At 54.1% G+C, this 16830-nt stretch overlaps 3 protein-coding genes across 3 annotated transcripts; 1 reads left to right on the top strand and 2 right to left on the bottom strand.

Moving 5' to 3' along the window:
• Nucleotides 1-6079: 6079 nt before the first annotated feature.
• On the top strand, nt 6080-8395 carry CMQ_1458 (cyclic-AMP-mediated signaling protein; the record flags this gene model as incomplete). The annotated part of the gene is made up of 1 exon (XM_014318537.1): nt 6080-8395. The coding sequence occupies one exon, from the start codon at nt 6080-6082 to the stop codon at nt 8393-8395; it is 2316 nt and encodes a 771-aa protein (XP_014174012.1).
• Nucleotides 8396-9887: 1492 nt separating this feature from the next.
• CMQ_1399 (vacuolar ATPase) lies at nt 9888-12721 on the bottom strand (the record flags this gene model as incomplete). The annotated part of the gene is made up of 4 exons (XM_014318478.1): nt 9888-10240; nt 10296-12377; nt 12433-12511; nt 12590-12721. 4 exons carry the CDS (start codon nt 12719-12721, stop codon nt 9888-9890), a joined length of 2646 nt encoding a protein of 881 aa, XP_014173953.1.
• Nucleotides 12722-13221: 500 nt separating this feature from the next.
• CMQ_1382 (leucine rich repeat domain containing protein) lies at nt 13222-15241 on the bottom strand (the record flags this gene model as incomplete). Its single annotated transcript, XM_014318461.1, has 2 exons — nt 13222-14669; nt 14737-15241. 2 exons carry the CDS (start codon nt 15239-15241, stop codon nt 13222-13224), a joined length of 1953 nt encoding a protein of 650 aa, XP_014173936.1.
• Between the last annotated feature and the right edge of the window lie 1589 nt (nt 15242-16830).

The raw sequence follows: 16830 nt of genomic DNA, 5'->3' as shown, positions 1-16830 counted from the left end.
GCCTCAGTTCTTCGCTGTGAACCCCGACACGTAGGACCTGTGATGCAAAAGGAATCCAGGACGTACTTGCCATCCTACAAAGTACTGCTTACCATGTGTCCGCTGTGCTCTACCTATGGATCGTATTTCGTTTCTTCCACTGGTCGGCAGCTGCAATGGGGCCATGCAAGGCAAAGCTTCGTGGCAGCAGGAAAGGTCTCCTCGTAGCTTCTCACACACCGCTCCTGCAAATACTGGCCTTTGCAAGCGGCGAAGCGAGGTAAAAAACGCATGCAGGATATTGCAGTGGTTGGGCATAGGATATGGGGGATGATCCTGGAGAGAGCTGTATTTAAATGGATCAAGCATGCGGTGTGCAGCAAAGAAACAAGGCGCAACGTTTGAGCCAGGCAACGATATTATGGACCGCGCTACTGTACTATCCAGTCTCGTGATGCATCGTCGTGCGGTAGTATCAGGGCTTCCTTGGCATGCGTGAAGCTACAGCTACTAGGCAAATGGACAGCGACCAAGGAGCAAGATGCTCTGCCGACAGGAAGATGCCGAGAAAATAAAAGCAAGCGATTGGCTGCATCCAAGTGGCATGCTCCGTGTAGCGTATTCCACGTCCCGAATAAGCAGTACGCCAATTTTGTTGTCGATACCAGCTCTGTTTTCCCTATTTGTCCGTTTGGGCCGGTTGTGGATATCTGCCAGCTCAATATACCATGTAAACAACAACAGCAGCAGCAGCGGCAGCAGCAGCAACGGCAGCAGCCCGAAAAAACCCACGATAATAGGAACCCAAGAACAGGTGCTTACATAGTATTGGCAGATGCTCAGATCTTGTTTCTCAACGTCATGCGTGTTCAGGGTTCTGCGTCGAGACAGCAGAGAGGTGCCCCATTAATTAGCGACGGTCCAACTCCGCATGACGTCTCATACGGGCTGCTGAAGAGGGCGGTCTGAATCCTTGCAGACACTTCCCAGCCAAACGAGAGCAGGGCTCAGGCGGTAAAGCGAGGAGGCATCTTCGACGATGGGGCGCCGACAGGTACGGAGCATTGGGTTTTGTCTGTATCTCGGCTGCTTCGTGCAGGCGACACAAGGCATACGGAGTAAGATACATAGCAACCACCCCTACCTCTCCACTTGTTGCGGAAAGGGAGGCGCAGGATTGCGGGTTGTGGGTGTCGAGAGAAAAAACAAGTCGCCCCGAAACGGAAAGAAAAACAAAGTCCAGATTTGCCGATCCGACGTGATCTGAGTCCACTTGTGGCTACGGGACCGGGAAAGGCCTTTTCGTGGTTGCCAGGCTCTCGAGCGCTTCCTTGCAGAACATCGGGTGCTGTTGAAATGAGCAGACGGAACGTCGAGACTGGGGAGGACGAGGCCCTGCGTTGTATCTTACGTCGGACAGCGTCGTTTCCTTTGTGTGCAGCCAGACAGTCTGCTCGGAAATGAGGCCTGCAGCCATTACGACATGTGCAGACATCTACCGTCATGCTCTGCACACATGACGCTTTCTGGATGCTATGAGCACGGCGAGCGAGTACCACATACGAGTAGTGTGTGCGATATGCAGGCTCCATTGTGGATGATCCCCATTTCGCAGGGAGGGTAAGATATGTCGCAGAAACTGGTGTCCCAGCTCGGCTGGACAGCGGCCGAGCGTCGTGGTCGTGCTTGTATCAAGGCCGTATGCTGGCTGCATTGCACTCGCATGTGTCCAGGCGGCCACGTCGGATCTTCTGCTTCCTGCTTCCTGCTTCCTGCTTCCTCTGCTTCCTCTGCTCCGTGGCACCTTATCGCAGCAGGCAGGACAAAGCAGACGAGTCTAGGGTGGCTTGGCGCATCAAGTCATTGTTTTGCTTTGTCTGCTGTGGCCACATGCCGTGAGACTCTGACATTGGCCTCCAGCGTGTCCATTCGTAATCGGCAGAGGCGTCGGCGACAACGGCTATTTGCCTATCTTGCGTATCTGCTACGCGTCGCCGTGACCTCGCGTCCTTCCCCTTTGTCCTCGCCACACGCCTCGATCCGGTCGCAGGCGACGCTGTCTTGCTGTGGCAACGTTTCTTACGTGCTGCACGGCAAGCGCAACGCTACGCTGAGAATGAAAGGGCAAGGGCATGACAAAGCTGTGCCGTGGGTGTGCCTGTATGAGTTGCTGTACCATGGGCAGCTGGGATGGACACGGCGACGGAGTGACCGACATGACAAAGGAAGCAGAGCGGAGGCCTATGTGCAAAGTAGCTGGCATGTGACAACCAGTATTACGAAAGTGTTTTGCTCACGGAAATGCCGAGCTCGCAGCTAATTGTGGCTTCTTCTACTTGCCCAATCTTGTACACATAGTATGTTTTTTTTTTAAATCCTTATTTTTGGCTTGGAGCCCTCTTTCATAGGCAAAGTTTCAGTTCAGCAGCACTACGTATCTTACTATGTAAGATACTGTAGTCAGAGCCTGTACTAGCAGGCCCTCGCGCTTCTCCGCCTCGTATTTAGCGGCTTCTCCGGCTGATGGATGGACTTTGGCGGGCCACATACCGACTAGGAGAAGTGCGAGCAACGAGTACCGAAGATGCTGGGAGACAATGGCTGCTTCCATTCTAGCGCTTGGATTTTGCTAGATTTGGAATACCCCCCCTCCCCCCCGTAGCTGCGGCCGCAGTCTTAGCTCTCCGAAGATTCTCCTTGCCTCTGGGGCTCGGCCGAGCAGTCAACGGCTGGCAGTTTGCGGCAGGCAGACATAGACATGCCGCCGGCCAACTCTTTCTTTTTCTTTCTACCTCCCTCGCTGTATTTCGGCGCGATTACTATGTATGGCCAGGCGTTTGCATTCTGAATGCCTTTACTTGCCTAAAACGGAAGACTCTTGCCGAACGTACGTAAGATACTACTCTGTAGAATATGCGATTGCTCTTTCTGCCGGCAATTTTGCCCGGCAAATGCAAAGGGATTGTCGGGGTCCTCTTTTTTTCTGCTTCTCTCTTTGTTCCTTCTGCATTCGATGTACTCCGTAGGGGCCTCGAATGATCAGTTTCAGACGGAGTACGGAGTACATAGTACGAATCCATGAAAGTCCACCCAGGGAGGGAAGAGAACAGAGACTGATACATAGTACAGAAAACCCCGTCTTTTCTACAGCGGCGTTTTCGCGTAGCATCATGTTTTGAGATACATCGCTCCCTGGAAACCGGGGCCGGGGCGGGGGGGGAGAAGAGGCATCGTTGCATTTTCTACGAGTAATTTGACCCGAATTCATTTGGAACCCACAGATTTTCCCCCCTTCTCTCGCGATCGCAATTTACACGACTAGCGTCTCCGTTTCGTAAAATCCCAGCACTCATCGGCACCAGTGACGCTAGCAGGGATTACTCGTCTGGTGGGCCGGAGTCGAATTTGCCATGTGGTCGTGATTAGCGAAGGGGAGAAGTGGATGGCCTGGGCCGGGGTGGCAATCAGAAAAACGTGTTCTCATGGCCAAGGACGGGAGGTGAAAGCTGAAGTCGGGCTCTTACTATGTACTCCGTACTCGTACTACAGTATGTAGCTGATGCCGATCACACGACGGGCGAGAGGAAGAGAGGCAGGCGGGGACGGGAATGGTAAACGGCTGGCTGGCGCCGAGAGGCCGAGTGCTCGTATGGAGTATGGAGTACATACGACGTCGCAAGATACAGAGCACGAGCGAGAGATCAGGAAGCGACTGTGCACGATCGAACCAAGGCTGTGCGCAGCGAGCGGCCCAGACAAATCGATGGCTCGGCTCTCTATTGCGTCGCGAGACAATCGATTGGCCGGTCGACGGGCAGAGGCCGCACTCCGTCTGCACATGGGTTTCAGCTCGGACAGCCCACCGTTCTTGTGCGAGTACAATGTACATAGTACGGAACGGACTGTAGATGCAATATGTAAGATACGATATCTTATCAGCCAGACCAAAGCCGGACCCGCTACAGTAGCCGGCTGTGTTGGCTGCTCGCTGTATCTTGCTGTGCGATATTACATTTGGCTGCTAATTTGGCCTGTTCCTGCATCGGACGGACGGGACAGGGACCCGACCAGGCGGACGAGGCGACAGGAAAGGAAAAGAACACGTCCGTGGGCCCTCAGCCCCCTTGCTCGTCTCTGCCTTCCACGTTTTCCTCCGTCTTCCGCATCCGCTTCAGGTGATTGTTGGCGCTAGGCTGTCCTTTCTGGCTGTTGGAGGCATTCTCCGTCATTTTAGGGGGGTGGTATCATTTTTGCAGATTCTATTAGATCGGAATAGGACGGCGTCCCGGCCGGGACAAAGAACACGGCTAGTTGCGTGTACTTGTGCTCCGTACTGAGGCAATGCTGCAGTGGTGGCCGTAGTGGTGGTGCTGGTAGTGGTAATGATAGCGGCGGTGATAGTAGTAGCAGTGATCGCAGTGGTAGCAGCGCAACACATTACCTTCATACGAGCACATGCCTCCCTGCAGGCACGCGCGCGATCGTAAAATTGCAATTATACGTCTTGCAGCCTTTCCGTAGACCGTGGTAGCCCAAGGAACTGGGACATGGGCCAGGGGCGACAGGGACCAAGGCGCTACACGGTAGGGGGTACATGCAGTCTTCTTTAGGCCAAAGCACAAAAGTCATGGTGGGGTGGGCGCGTGTATGGCATGGTACTCTGTACCGAGTAGTGGTGTTGCCTATGGGCAAAGAGGTACCGCATACATGCGTTATGAGTGGGGATGGGGGTGCTTTGTCTGGAAGGGGTGCATGTATCACTACACTTACTGTACAGCTTGCCCCTATTTTATTCTTCTTCTTCTTTTGGCTTCGTCCTCTACATAGTATGTTCGTGCCTTCCTGGCGGAGCTTTCCAAACTCTCTTTTTGTCTAATCTCTCTTTGGCCCTCATACCCTTTTTGTCTTCAGTTTAGCCTTTTTCTTTTGCAGCTCCTTAATAAATTGAAGCCCCCCCTCTCGTCCTTTGACCACCCTTTCTACCTTCTACGCCTTACAGAGATACGAACCATATTTGGATCGTCCCCTTGAGCAATCTCGACCATCCTGAAGTCGCCTCGTCCTCAGGATCATCAGCCAACCTACCTTCTACCTATGCTCGTACGCATTTAGACTCACGGTCTCTTTCACGCCCCCCTGGAAGCTCCTCTTTTCAAACCGCCCTCTCTCCTGTCCTTCACGACACACACCTCTCGCCAAAGCACCGCTCGCGTACGTTCCCGCAGACATCACACTCTGGACTGCTTAGGATTCGCTACATAGCAGGCCTCGAGCTTCATGATCTTTCGCCCCGGCTGCTATCGAGATCGACACCTCCGCCAAATAATCGGGGTTGCACAACATTTCTATCCCACATATCCTCTGCTTCATTCCAGTGAGCTCTCCCGATTCGATCTGTCTCTCCGGAACCAAGCCGGCCCCCCAGAAGCTTGCAAAAAGGTTTGTCTCACTCCCCGTTGATTTGACTGCTTGGCTTCAAGTCCTGTTGTTCTCCCCGTACATTCCCATTCTCCTTTGTCCTTCCGCCGCCCCCTTCTCTGTCCCCACCCCAAAGCGGCCGCCACCGGTGTTCTGGACAGCCATCTAGACAGTGCTTTGGACAAAGCACCCTGCTATTGTCCGCCTCGCTGGTCGCATCGGCAGACCCAGAACCCGAAGCCAGCTTGCTCGTCGTGCACACCCGCCAATATTGGGGCGTTTGACCTCGTGAATGCTGGCCGCCTGCTTGCCAATCCTTCGTCATCCACTTCCCTCACTCACCGGCACACAAGTCATACCCTGCGTTTGCGCTTATTATACAGCGCGGCTCGCCCTCTTTTGTCTCTGCCTTTGGCCCCCGCTGTCTACTTACATTGCCACCAATTCCCACTTTCTTTCCTCATCGGCCGTGGCTCGAAGAAAACACATATGGCAGTCTGCTAACCAGTACCCTAGCATCCTTTCTGTCACATATTTATCTCCTCCTTTCAGCATCTATTCTATCCGCCATCACCCTAGGAGAGCTTGCCTTTTATCTTGCCTTTTCTAACCAAGGAAAGGGGGACATTTGAAGATTCGGGAACATTGCCCTTTCATCTCAACAGCCTCAACTGAACTCAGAATGAGCGAACAAGGCACCAGTGGTGGAGTCGACAGCACTCTGGCGTCGGGTCGCGCTAGGGCACAGACAGAAACCGAATCTGGCCCAGTCGAGCCGGCTGCCGAAGTTCGGAGCTCGCCAGCACCACAAAATGTCGTCGTGGGCAACTTCACAGGCGGCGTCGCATCACAGCAAGATCCACGGTCATCTGCCGGAACAGCAAACAGAGCACAAAGCCCCCCGGATGCTGGATCCGCGACTCCGCCTATGGCATATCAGCCAAGTCAGCACCCATCACAGTCAACACTCCATCCCCAACCGATATCGCCTGAACAACTGCAAGAGCAGCAGAAGCAATTGCAGCAAATTGCCGAACAGCAGCAGCAGAACCCACAAATCCCACCGCAACAGCAGCACAGCCACCGAGAGCAGGCAACACAAATCAAGTCGAAGCAGCGTAAGCAGCACGCACACCAGTCCCCGTCTCAATCACGACAGGCTCAACAGTCTTCGTCAGCAGCACACCCTGACTTATGGCATCCTTACCACCAACGGCAGCAGGATGCGCACTCGCAGAAGCTGGAACCCCCCGTGACGAAAGCTACACTCAGCGAGCTAGACGTGGGCAAAATCATCCACAACCCTAAACTTCGCCACGATATCAACTATGACCCGGATCTACACTTCCGCCCGAATCTCGACGGAGAAAAAGGCCGCAGAAAGCAGGAGAAAGCACAGCAGTTCTGGAACACCCTTCGTGGTGAACTCGTCCAGTTCGTCTCCAACCGTGATGAGTTTCTCAAGGCTCACGACAACGGCGAAGAGTGGTCATTACCGGCCTTGCTCAACGCCGTCAAGGACATCATCCAGACACTCGTGCCAGCCCGTGATCGCGAGTTGCTGGAGGAAGGGCTTAATGTGCCCTTGCTGATGCAGCAATTCAGCCGAGGCGTCGTCGATCTGGAAAAGCTCGCGGCTTGGCTCTCGTCCGTTCTGAAATTGCACTGCGCTCCGATGCGGGATGACTGGGTGGACGAGATGTATAAGGAGCTTAGCCGCGGCAACCGGGAAAACGACATGGACGAGCTGGTCCGAGGCCTATCCAGCTTGCTGAGTGTGCTCGAGGCCATGAAGCTTGATGTGGCCAACCATCAGATCCGCTGTCTGCGGCCGCTGCTTATCGAGGACACGGTGAACTTTGAGCAGCGATTCTTCCGCAAACGAGTCGAGAATGGTCGCATGTCGGTCTCCAGCGCCGAACAGTGGTATGAGCAGGCAAAGGTTGACTTTGAAAGCCCCGCTATACGGCATCGGCAAGCTTTTGGCGAGATGGCAACATTCTTCACAGGGCTATGCCAGCTTCTGTTGCCGTCTGTCGAGGCCAAGAGGGTCCCGAACACCTTCTTGTTTGACGAGGAGCGTCTTCTCAAACTGCGCTCCGACATGCTGGACGCCATCTACTTGGAGATCTGCATGAAGGTGTACGATGAGGCCGACGGTGTTGCTTCATCCAGCGCGGCGGCTTCCCGTTTCAGCCCGGCTGCTCTTGCGGTTCCGGCTTACGTATTGCAGCGAAATTCACAGATCGGAAGCGAATCCTGGGTGACGTCTTCGGCCTCTGTCTTCGACTTCAACACTCCACCATCATCTATCGTCCCTGCTTCGCCGACATCATCGCGCCCGTCCAGCCTGGATTTCAGTACCTTTGGGTCGACCACGTCGTCCCCCCGAAACTCTGCCACTCCTTCCAACTGCGGCTCAACGCCGCCGCATTTCGCTGCCGACTTTGCAGAAGACCGTCTGCGATCCCGGGATTTGTACTCCCGGCTCGTGGCACTGCTCCAGACGGCAACGCCGGGTGTTCCAGCAGCGCAACGATGGAGTGATCTGGGACCCAAGATGGCCGTAGAGATCTACCGTGCTCTCTCAAAGTCGCGGCATCAGCAGCAAACGTCGTTGGACCGGATAGAGCAGCGCCTCGAGGCGGCCATGGCCACGGGTTCTCATGTGCAAAAGAAGGTGGAGCATACATTCCGGGGACGGCTACTCTCTGCACTTGCACGTCGTGTGAGGGACTACAAGACAATGCCTAGCGTCGGCTTGTTCGTTGTCGCTGCCGGTGGTCGTATTCACCCGACACCAGGCCGTTCTACAGAGGCCACACCCGCCATTGTTCCAGTGGCGCCGACTACTCGCGATGTCGATCCTCGGGAGGACGGCGGAGTTGAGGAGATGGCCACTCGCCTGGCACACCTCGGCATTCTCCATTGGCGAGTCTGGGGTAGCATTGTCTACGAACGGCAGCCTACGGAAGAAGGCGACATTCTCCTTGTCTGAACGCAGGTTTTGCCATTCAAGCCCTGGAGGCAAGAATAAAGACTAGCTCTGAACATGGAGCCGGCATGGGACATGGAGCATGGGATCGTGGATGGCGATCCTTTTTGGGTTTGCTTTATCGTTGGAATACCCCTTGAGCATCATATATGTCTTGGCAGCCGTGCCTAATTATTTGGGAAAATGGGCTTTGGAGTCATTAGAATAGACCTGCATTACAGTAGACCTGCATTACTTGGTATCAATCGCTACCAGAATAGAACCGCATGAAATAATTACAAAGCCTTGGCCGTTTATCGTTTGCACTGTACCGAACAAGAAATCGCTCACGCTTGGTGGAAGGAGTAGCAGTGACAAGGACGTTTGCATGACGCGTGTGCATTTGGAAACACTCAACGCACACGAGGGTGTGTTGCCGGACTCTCCGGGCCGTCCTATTACAAATAATCAAGTCTGCTGCAGCATAGTGATAATTCCCTCACAGTCTGGGCCAGGGGGACAGCCCATTGGGAGCTGTGACACTGCTGAGCATCCCTACTATAATTGCCTCGTCAGACGCATGGCTGTTTGTTTGTCTGAATGGGAAGCAGGCGAACACACAGGGCGGAATGTGGGAGCGAGGCTGCAAGGGGACAGCTAACGCAGGGGTTTGTAAGAGCGAGATCAGCGTCTGCGCTCAGACACGATAACTATTCTGAACGAGTACAGAGTACTGCTACTCGTATTATCTTGCTACAAGTACGGAGTACTTCGTACAACTGCATGCTACTTCTATGTGGGATCCTGTCTGCCCTTTCAGGCAAGGGGCGCTATTGTATAGCACACCAACTGGCAGCAGCAAACGAGGAAGCTGCGCCATATCTGGCAGTAATTAAACCACGATGAAATTGCGAGTGTGTGTCACGCGTGCCTAGCGCCTGCCGCTTGTAGGGGACTGTGCAGTTCAGGCACGGCAAGTCCCAGCGTTCTGGGAAGGACCAAAAGGGGGGAATCCCAGCTTAGTACGAAACAAAAGAAAAGAAAGAAGACATAATACGGAGTACAAAAACAAACAAAAAAAAAAAAAAAAAAGAAGAAAAAAGAGAACCAAATAACCAACCCCCTGACGGATGTCTCAGTCGAGTTACCGGCCGATATCTGCCAGCACGCTACTCATGCGCCCCCCAAATGCATGCAACCTCATCCTTGTGATGGAGGGCGGCCTAGCCTTGAATGGTGTGACCACCGATGTCTCTCGGCAAAAGGGCATCTCGAAGGATGATCAGGCCTCCATTTCTAGTCAATACAAGATAGCGCAGCGGGACAAGACACCTTTCAGCTTCAACTATTGCTCGCAAGTAAAATAGAAATCTCTTCCAAATTATGTCTACTATGCTACAGGGAAAACAAAAGGCAAACCATATAGGAAACTGTTTTCTACAAGGATGAAAGTGAAACAAAAAACAGGAACAAACAAAAGGGCAGACCAATGGTGAAACTCGAAATAGTAACCCCTTCAGCCCAAGTACTCTTTCAGATCTTCCGATTCCTCCATCTGTTGCTTGAAGGAGAAAGGCTGGAACGGCCAGCCACCAAACTCGGCAAACTTGGAAAAGGACTCGACCCAGGCAAGACGCAGAGAGTGCAGCATGGCCGACACACCTTCCATGATGATTAAGATGATGATGCTAAGAACGAAGAACATGGCAAACGTGATGACAATGGCAATCACGCCCACAACGCCATGCATTGCCAGAGCCGGCCCTAGGGTCATCGACCACAACACGGCACTCAGCTGCTGGTGAGCCAGCGACAGAGCCCACAGACGTAGGTATGAAGCCGTGTGCGAGACGCAGTTGAGACAGAATTCTGCATTGTTAGAAAAATGAAAACGGAAAAAGAAAAAGAAGAAAGCAAAACTCACCAATTGTGTGAATGACCTGGTGGATCATCACCTCACTAAACTCAAACTCCTCGTGCTCGCCGTCCTCGTTGAGATCCTGTGCCAGCATACCCACGGCCTCGCCATCGCTGCCCAGGCTGGGCCGGCCGTCCACGACAGCATGGTCATTGCCGGTGGTTTCGTCGTCGTCGTCCAGCGCACTCACGCGCGCGCCTTCACCAATGCCCTGGTAGCCGTGGCCCTGCGTCCGGTTGTGCTGCCAGCGCAGGTACAGTGGCTTCAAGAACAGCAGAATCGGCACCTGGACCATGGCTAGCAGCAGCAGAAAGACTTGCACGTGCTCTTGGCCCTTGTACAGCCGCATGTCTAGCGTGCCCGGCTGCAGGAACATGTAGATCAGCATGTTCAGCAGGCCGGGGGGCTGCTGGCCGATGGCCGGCCAGTTGACCGTCCACTTGTAGATGATGCAGATGACTAGGTACCCGAAGATGGCCTGGAAGAAGATCATGCCCGGCACAAAGTTGCCCCAGATATCGATCGGCCGCTTGAAGTGGCGCGCGTTGACGTAGGCAAAGCACAGCGAGTACGTCATGTGCGCCCAACCCAGGATGATGCTCATCTTCATCTTGTAGCTGTTGCTGAAGAGCAGGTCGTTCTCCGTGCCGTGCCACATGTAGTCCAGGCCAAAGGGGTAGCGGTGGTCGCCCTTGAGCCGCGCCGAGACGGTCATGCCGTCACGGAAGTCCTCCGGCACATCCCACTCCCAGGCACTGTCAAAGAGCGTCATCGACTTGGAGAACACATCGTTGTAGATCAGGCCGGTGAAGACAGAAAAAGCCGCCATCACCAGCGCAATGTAGCGGCCGTAGTACACCATGGCGAACAGCTCAAACGTCACCTTCTTGAGCGGCCGCTCCCAGTAAATCATGGCCAGCGCCGCGCAGAGCATGATCGTTGCGTGTCCAAAGTCGCCAAACATGACGGCGAAGAGAAAGGGAAAGGTGACGATGACGGGCAGCGCCGGGTTGACCTCCTGGTACGTGGCCGTGCCGTAGGCATTGACAATCGTCTGGAAAGCCTCGGTAAATTTGTTCGTCTTGAGGTAGGTCGGCGGCGTCTTGCTGGTGCGGATCTCGTGGATGATCGACGGCACCGCCAGTCCAGCCCGGTCCGTCACGTCTTGCAGCGTCGATCGGATCAACGACAAGTCGTGCGTCGGACACCAGCCCTCGGCGATGAGCGTGCGGCGAGCCCGGTCGTATGAGAACATGTTGAGCGTGTTGTACACGGCCTTCTCCTTGCTGATGAGCACCATCCAGGCCGAGAGCGACCGCGCGATCTGCTCGAGCTCGGCGTCCAGAGTCGTCTGCGTGTTGCGCAGCACGTTCTGCACGTCGCTCAGCCGCGCGTTAACCTCGTGGATCTGGTCCCGTCGCAACTCGCTGTTCTCGTCCACGCTGTACACCTCCGCCCCCAGCGACTCCGAGATCTTGCGGATCTTAGCCAGAATCTCCGATCCGTGCGCAAAGATCACAAACACGTTCTTGTGCACCGACTCGTTCGTGCTCGGGTCCACCAGCGCCTCCGGGATCTCCGACTGGTTCATGTACAGGTTGCCGCGCAGCGTCCGCCAGAGAATCCGCTCAAACGCTCCGACACGGTCGCGGGCAATCACGCCTGCCACGAACCCGATGTTCATCCCCGAGAACGACGCCGGCTGTGGCTCGCTGCCTGTGCCGTTGCCGTTGCCGTTGCCGTTTGCCGTCGTCACCTGACCCTGCTGTTCCACGTCATGCAGGAGAGGCGCGTCGTCGTCCGCGTCATCGTCGTCCGTCGACGCTCGGATCTCCTCCACGTTACCGTATGCTCGGTCAAAGAAGCCCCCGGCCTCACGGAGCACCCAGCGCCACTCCGTCAGCTCCACCTCGCGCTTCTTCAGCGTCTCATAGCTCTCGTTGAGTTGAGAGATTCGGTGCTCCAGGCTCTCGCTGCGTTCGGCCAGCTCGTCGATCTCGGCTGTGCTCAGTGCCGCCAGGGTCTCCATGTCCAAGTCGAGCTTCCGCAGAGGCACCCCGGCCTTTTCCATCTGTGCCGCGAAGTAACCTAATCTGGCGTCAGCCAATCTACCACCCACGCGGATTTTTCCATCTTCACCTACGCAGCTGTCGCTCCACGTTGTCCAGACGTCGGATCTCCTGCGTGAAGGCTCGCTGGAAAGCACTGACGCCATCGTTCAGCTACCTTGGTCAGCATCAAAACTCCGTCTTCCGTCATCATACCACGTCGCGTCATCCACAGAGTTTCAAGAAACCTACATCGCGGAACTGCACGAGGCCAACCTCGCCGAGAGAGTTGACAATCTCACGGCCAATTTCGTTCGAGATGTAGAGCTGCACCATGCTCATTTCCGCCGAGCGGAACGGCGTGTCCCGCCCTTCTGGCGCCATAATGTCGGTGTTCTAAGAGGAGCCTCACACAGAGGTCCCGGTACACGGTGGGGTCGAAAGGCGATAAAATCAATGGTACGACGCCGATGTGACGGCGGAGCTTGAAAGATGCGAAGAAGGGGAAGCTATGAAGGGATCTGAAAATCCAATTGTCCTGGGCTGCGGGATATCCAAACGCGCTAGTTTTCGAATGGAAACATTGACTGCCTCAGGCACTAACTTATTACCGTCAGCCACGCTCCAGCCTCAGCACGTCCTCTTCTAACCTCATTCGATTGGCTAACTGCACGTCTGCATCTAATTTTGGGAAGAGGTACTCCGTACTCCGTAGTCTATCTTGTGAATGCCTTCATTTCGTACTCTATATAACGCTGAGTCCTTGGTATCTGCTATGCATACGAAAATCGAAAGTCAGACTGATCAAATTCGCGAAACCCCCTGCGCAAAGAGAAACAAACAGACACCTCGCTGCATCACCCTCAAACACTCTCGAAGCAATGCTATAACTTTCTGCCAAACATGTACGATCCATACATGCCGCCAACTTTAGTATGGGCAACAGGAAGTTTGCGCATCCCCCAAGACTGCGCACCCATTTTCCAAGGTCGCTGGCCGTTTTCCATGGCAAAGCTGCCTACAGCCAAGGCTGGTCGGCTGCCACTAGGAACGCCTCCACGAACCAACCAGGATCGAGCACCAATCTCAGATCTGCGCCAGCCCATGCGGCTTAGTGGGCCCATTGATTTGGAAACACGCTTGAACACGTCCTCTGATACCTCGATGACTTCCAGTGGCGCAGTGACAGGGTCCAGGAGCCGGCTGTCTAGATAGAGGTAAGACAGATCAAAGATTTCCGCGGTCATGTCCGTCAAGTCAATGTATCGAAGTGAAGGCTGGACCCAGGCTTTGTCACCGCTGGTGCCCCTAATATCCGCGGAAGTGGACTGTGGTGGTACCACAAGGGCCCCGACATCCCCAAGAGTCAAGCCACGGCCAAGGGCCAGCTCTTCCAGGTGTCTGGAAAGTATCCGGAGTTGAGGCAAGTGGGACTGGCTCATCTTGCTACCCTTAAGGCTGAGCGACTTCAGCGACTCAGGCATGATATTGAGCAGCCGCGAAACGTCAGATTCGCCAAAAATCTCGGAAATAGAGGCGTCGAAGCTCAAGCTCAAAAAAACGAGACCATGCTCGTGATTCACAGCGGGGTGGTGTGCCAAGAATTCGATCACAGAATCTGCGGTAAGTAGTGAGCACTTAGCCAGGTTCAGATGCGTTAGGCAAGCTGTAGCAGGAATGCTGTGGAGGGCCGCGTCCGTAATCCCGGTTCCGGCCACGTCCAGATGAGTAAGATTGCCAAGCTTCGGCAGCAAGAAATCAAAGACAGCAGGTGTCAATGAGGTACATTTGTGTAAAGAAAGCCTTTCGATGCCAAGATATTCGGGCCAATCCCCAGTCGGTAGTGGGCGAGCAACGAGAGAGGTGAAGGCGTTTCGAAACGAGATAGACGAGGAGCCGCATAGGTCGAGGGCTTTGAGCTTTGGCAGGCCAGTGAACACCTTTCGAAGAACGTCCTCGCTCAAGTCGCTGTCAATGTAGTCCTGGGCGAGAAACTCGTGCAGTTCGGGTGTGAGGTCCAGACAACGAAGGAGCGTCTCCGACGTGAGGTTACGGGCGGCGTAGCGCTTGCTGACAGATGAAAAGAGGCTGATGGGGTTGAGATGGGAGAAGTCAAGACGGTGTACCCAAGTGCCGCGGACGGGGTAAGCCTCAATTTGTGCTAGAAACTTTTGAAAGATGCGTGAATGTGGGATGGTGACTCGCCGATACAGTGCCTCTAGGGTCTTGCCATAGATGGACCGCGACGTGACATTAAGAGACACCAGATCGACATTGCGGCGGTCGATGCCATTTGGTGGAATATCGACAATAAGATGTTCAAGAACAAACTCTGTGAAGGTCAGAAAAAAACATGCATCGAACCGTTTAAGATAGGGGTGATTTGAGTCAGAACTCACGGAAAAGCTCGACGGGCAGCAATTCCAGCGGCTGCCTCATGTCCACAGTGTTTGCCATATCAGCTCCACCCTCCATATCAAGGCCAGAAACTTCCATGTTCATGTTCGGATCGTCCAGCTGCATGGTGCTGAGATCAAGTAGGCTGTCTTGCCCTTTCATGCAGCTGTGCGACTCTTCGTCGTAGCGATCACCCCCACTTATCCAGGTGACTGAGCTGTCAAAAGCAGGAGCCCCCAATGGAGAAGAAGATGGTGACGAAGTGCTGACTTTGGGGGAGGATGGACGAGCAGGAGAAGCAGAGCACGAGTCATCAAGCACTGCAATCTCGTCGGCAGACTGCCGCCTCTGAACATTTCCTTGCTGGTTTAGGGAAATATACGAGGAGATCTTGGTTGACGTGAAGGACTGCGCACAGTCGCAATCACGCTCGCGAATGGACGAGAAGGATGGTCGCCCCGAATCCAGGGGCGGCGAGGGCACCCTCTTCTGAAGAAGCCTGGACATTATGTTCAAATCTTGGGTTGGTGGGTGGTAGTGTTGCGTGGACGGACGGGACTGGCTCATCCAAACTGGTGCTGCACAGAGTCGATATAAAATTGGTGTGATCGGATCGTGGGATGTGGGTTGTGCAGGCCTTTAAGACAAGACAAGAGGGAGAGGGCAGAAGTCGAGGCGAACGTGACGATATCCGGCCTGGTATAAGTGACCCAGACACACAAACGACAAAGCCAGACAGGTGTTTTCTATTAGTCAACGAGCCGGACTTTTAGGTAACAAGATGGTTGCTTTGTTGCAGAGGCAGAAGAGGGGAAGTGCAAAGGTTCGTATTCTTCCTCTCGACCTTTCGCTTTTATGGTTCAGTAAGAGAGTCGCCCCGTGATCAGACTCGTTCGTTCCTCCCTGCTTCCCTCGCCCCTCTCTTTCTACCGTTGTGGGTCCCCCAAGCCGCGACAACGAGGCTGCGGGAAGGCGCGAAGGAGAGCGCACAAGGGGAAATGGTGCGAAGAGCACAAGAGCTATACAACAGCCAGACACCAAACAGGGCAACACGTCACGGTTGGGCGGGATGGCGTGTCGCTCTTTCCGTTTTAGTGAAAACACCGAAGAATAGTGATCAGCTGCCCAAGACTAAGTTATTGAAGACGGAGGAGTGGTGTGTATTGTAGATAAAATGACGATAGCCTTGGTGTACTTTACGAGTTGGGTATACAGTGGACAAGGGGGAAAGTTTGTCTTTAAGATGCTAGACGACGAGGGCAAACGCACGTTGCTCGATGAGGCAGATCCTTTATAACAGTACGCATCCGTCTTCGCCACAATAAAGTATCCTAGTCATGTGTAGAGCGGTTTCGCAGCTTGGCCTCGCAGTTACATACAGAGTGACAAACAATACAGCGAAAATATTAGCAAGGCGAAGAAGAATGCTAAGCGACCAGGGGCAGAAGAGGTAAGGGGCAAAGTACAGGGCGCGGAAAAAAGGAAAACTAGAAGGATAGCTCGAGGCAACGTACTTGTTTGGACTACTCGTACTCGTACACACATACTCCTTTCCCCGGCACTGGCGCTCTTCGCCACCAGTCGATTAAGTAATGAAAATCGGACGGGCAAGGCGCCATTTTTGGGGGCGTTTCCAGTCACTTGGGCACAAGGCCACTGCATATGCTGTGCTCTGATTGGCCGGCGATTTGCTAATAGAATGTGTGTTTTAGCGTTTTAGCTACTGTCTGTATGCACCACATGCCCAGGCTCTATTACCCCAGCCGCCGCCTGTTGACCAGTCATACCGTTTGTGTTATTTAACAATTACTTCACCGGCACGCTGGTCCGTCAGGAAGATGTAGGGATGCTCTTGCGGTCTGAAATGACGCACAAACATGCAAGTCTGGTGATTTGCACTCGTCCTCTCCCCCTTCTCCCACTCCTCCGGCCACCTCATTTCGGACCATTGGCAGTGATGCGCAATGCAACCGCTCAAACCGAATGTATATCCTTGTACGTACGAGTAGTGGAAACCGGTCATACTGCAACCCCGTTACCGCTTGCAGCCATTGCCACCTCCTTCTCCGATCATTGTCATTTTGGGCAAGAAGGAA

This window comes from Grosmannia clavigera (assembly GCF_000143105.1).
Source record: "Grosmannia clavigera kw1407 unplaced genomic scaffold GCSC_140, whole genome shotgun sequence".
NCBI lineage: Eukaryota > Fungi > Ascomycota > Sordariomycetes > Ophiostomatales > Ophiostomataceae > Leptographium > Leptographium clavigerum.
This window is presented reverse-complemented; position numbering and strand designations above follow the sequence as displayed.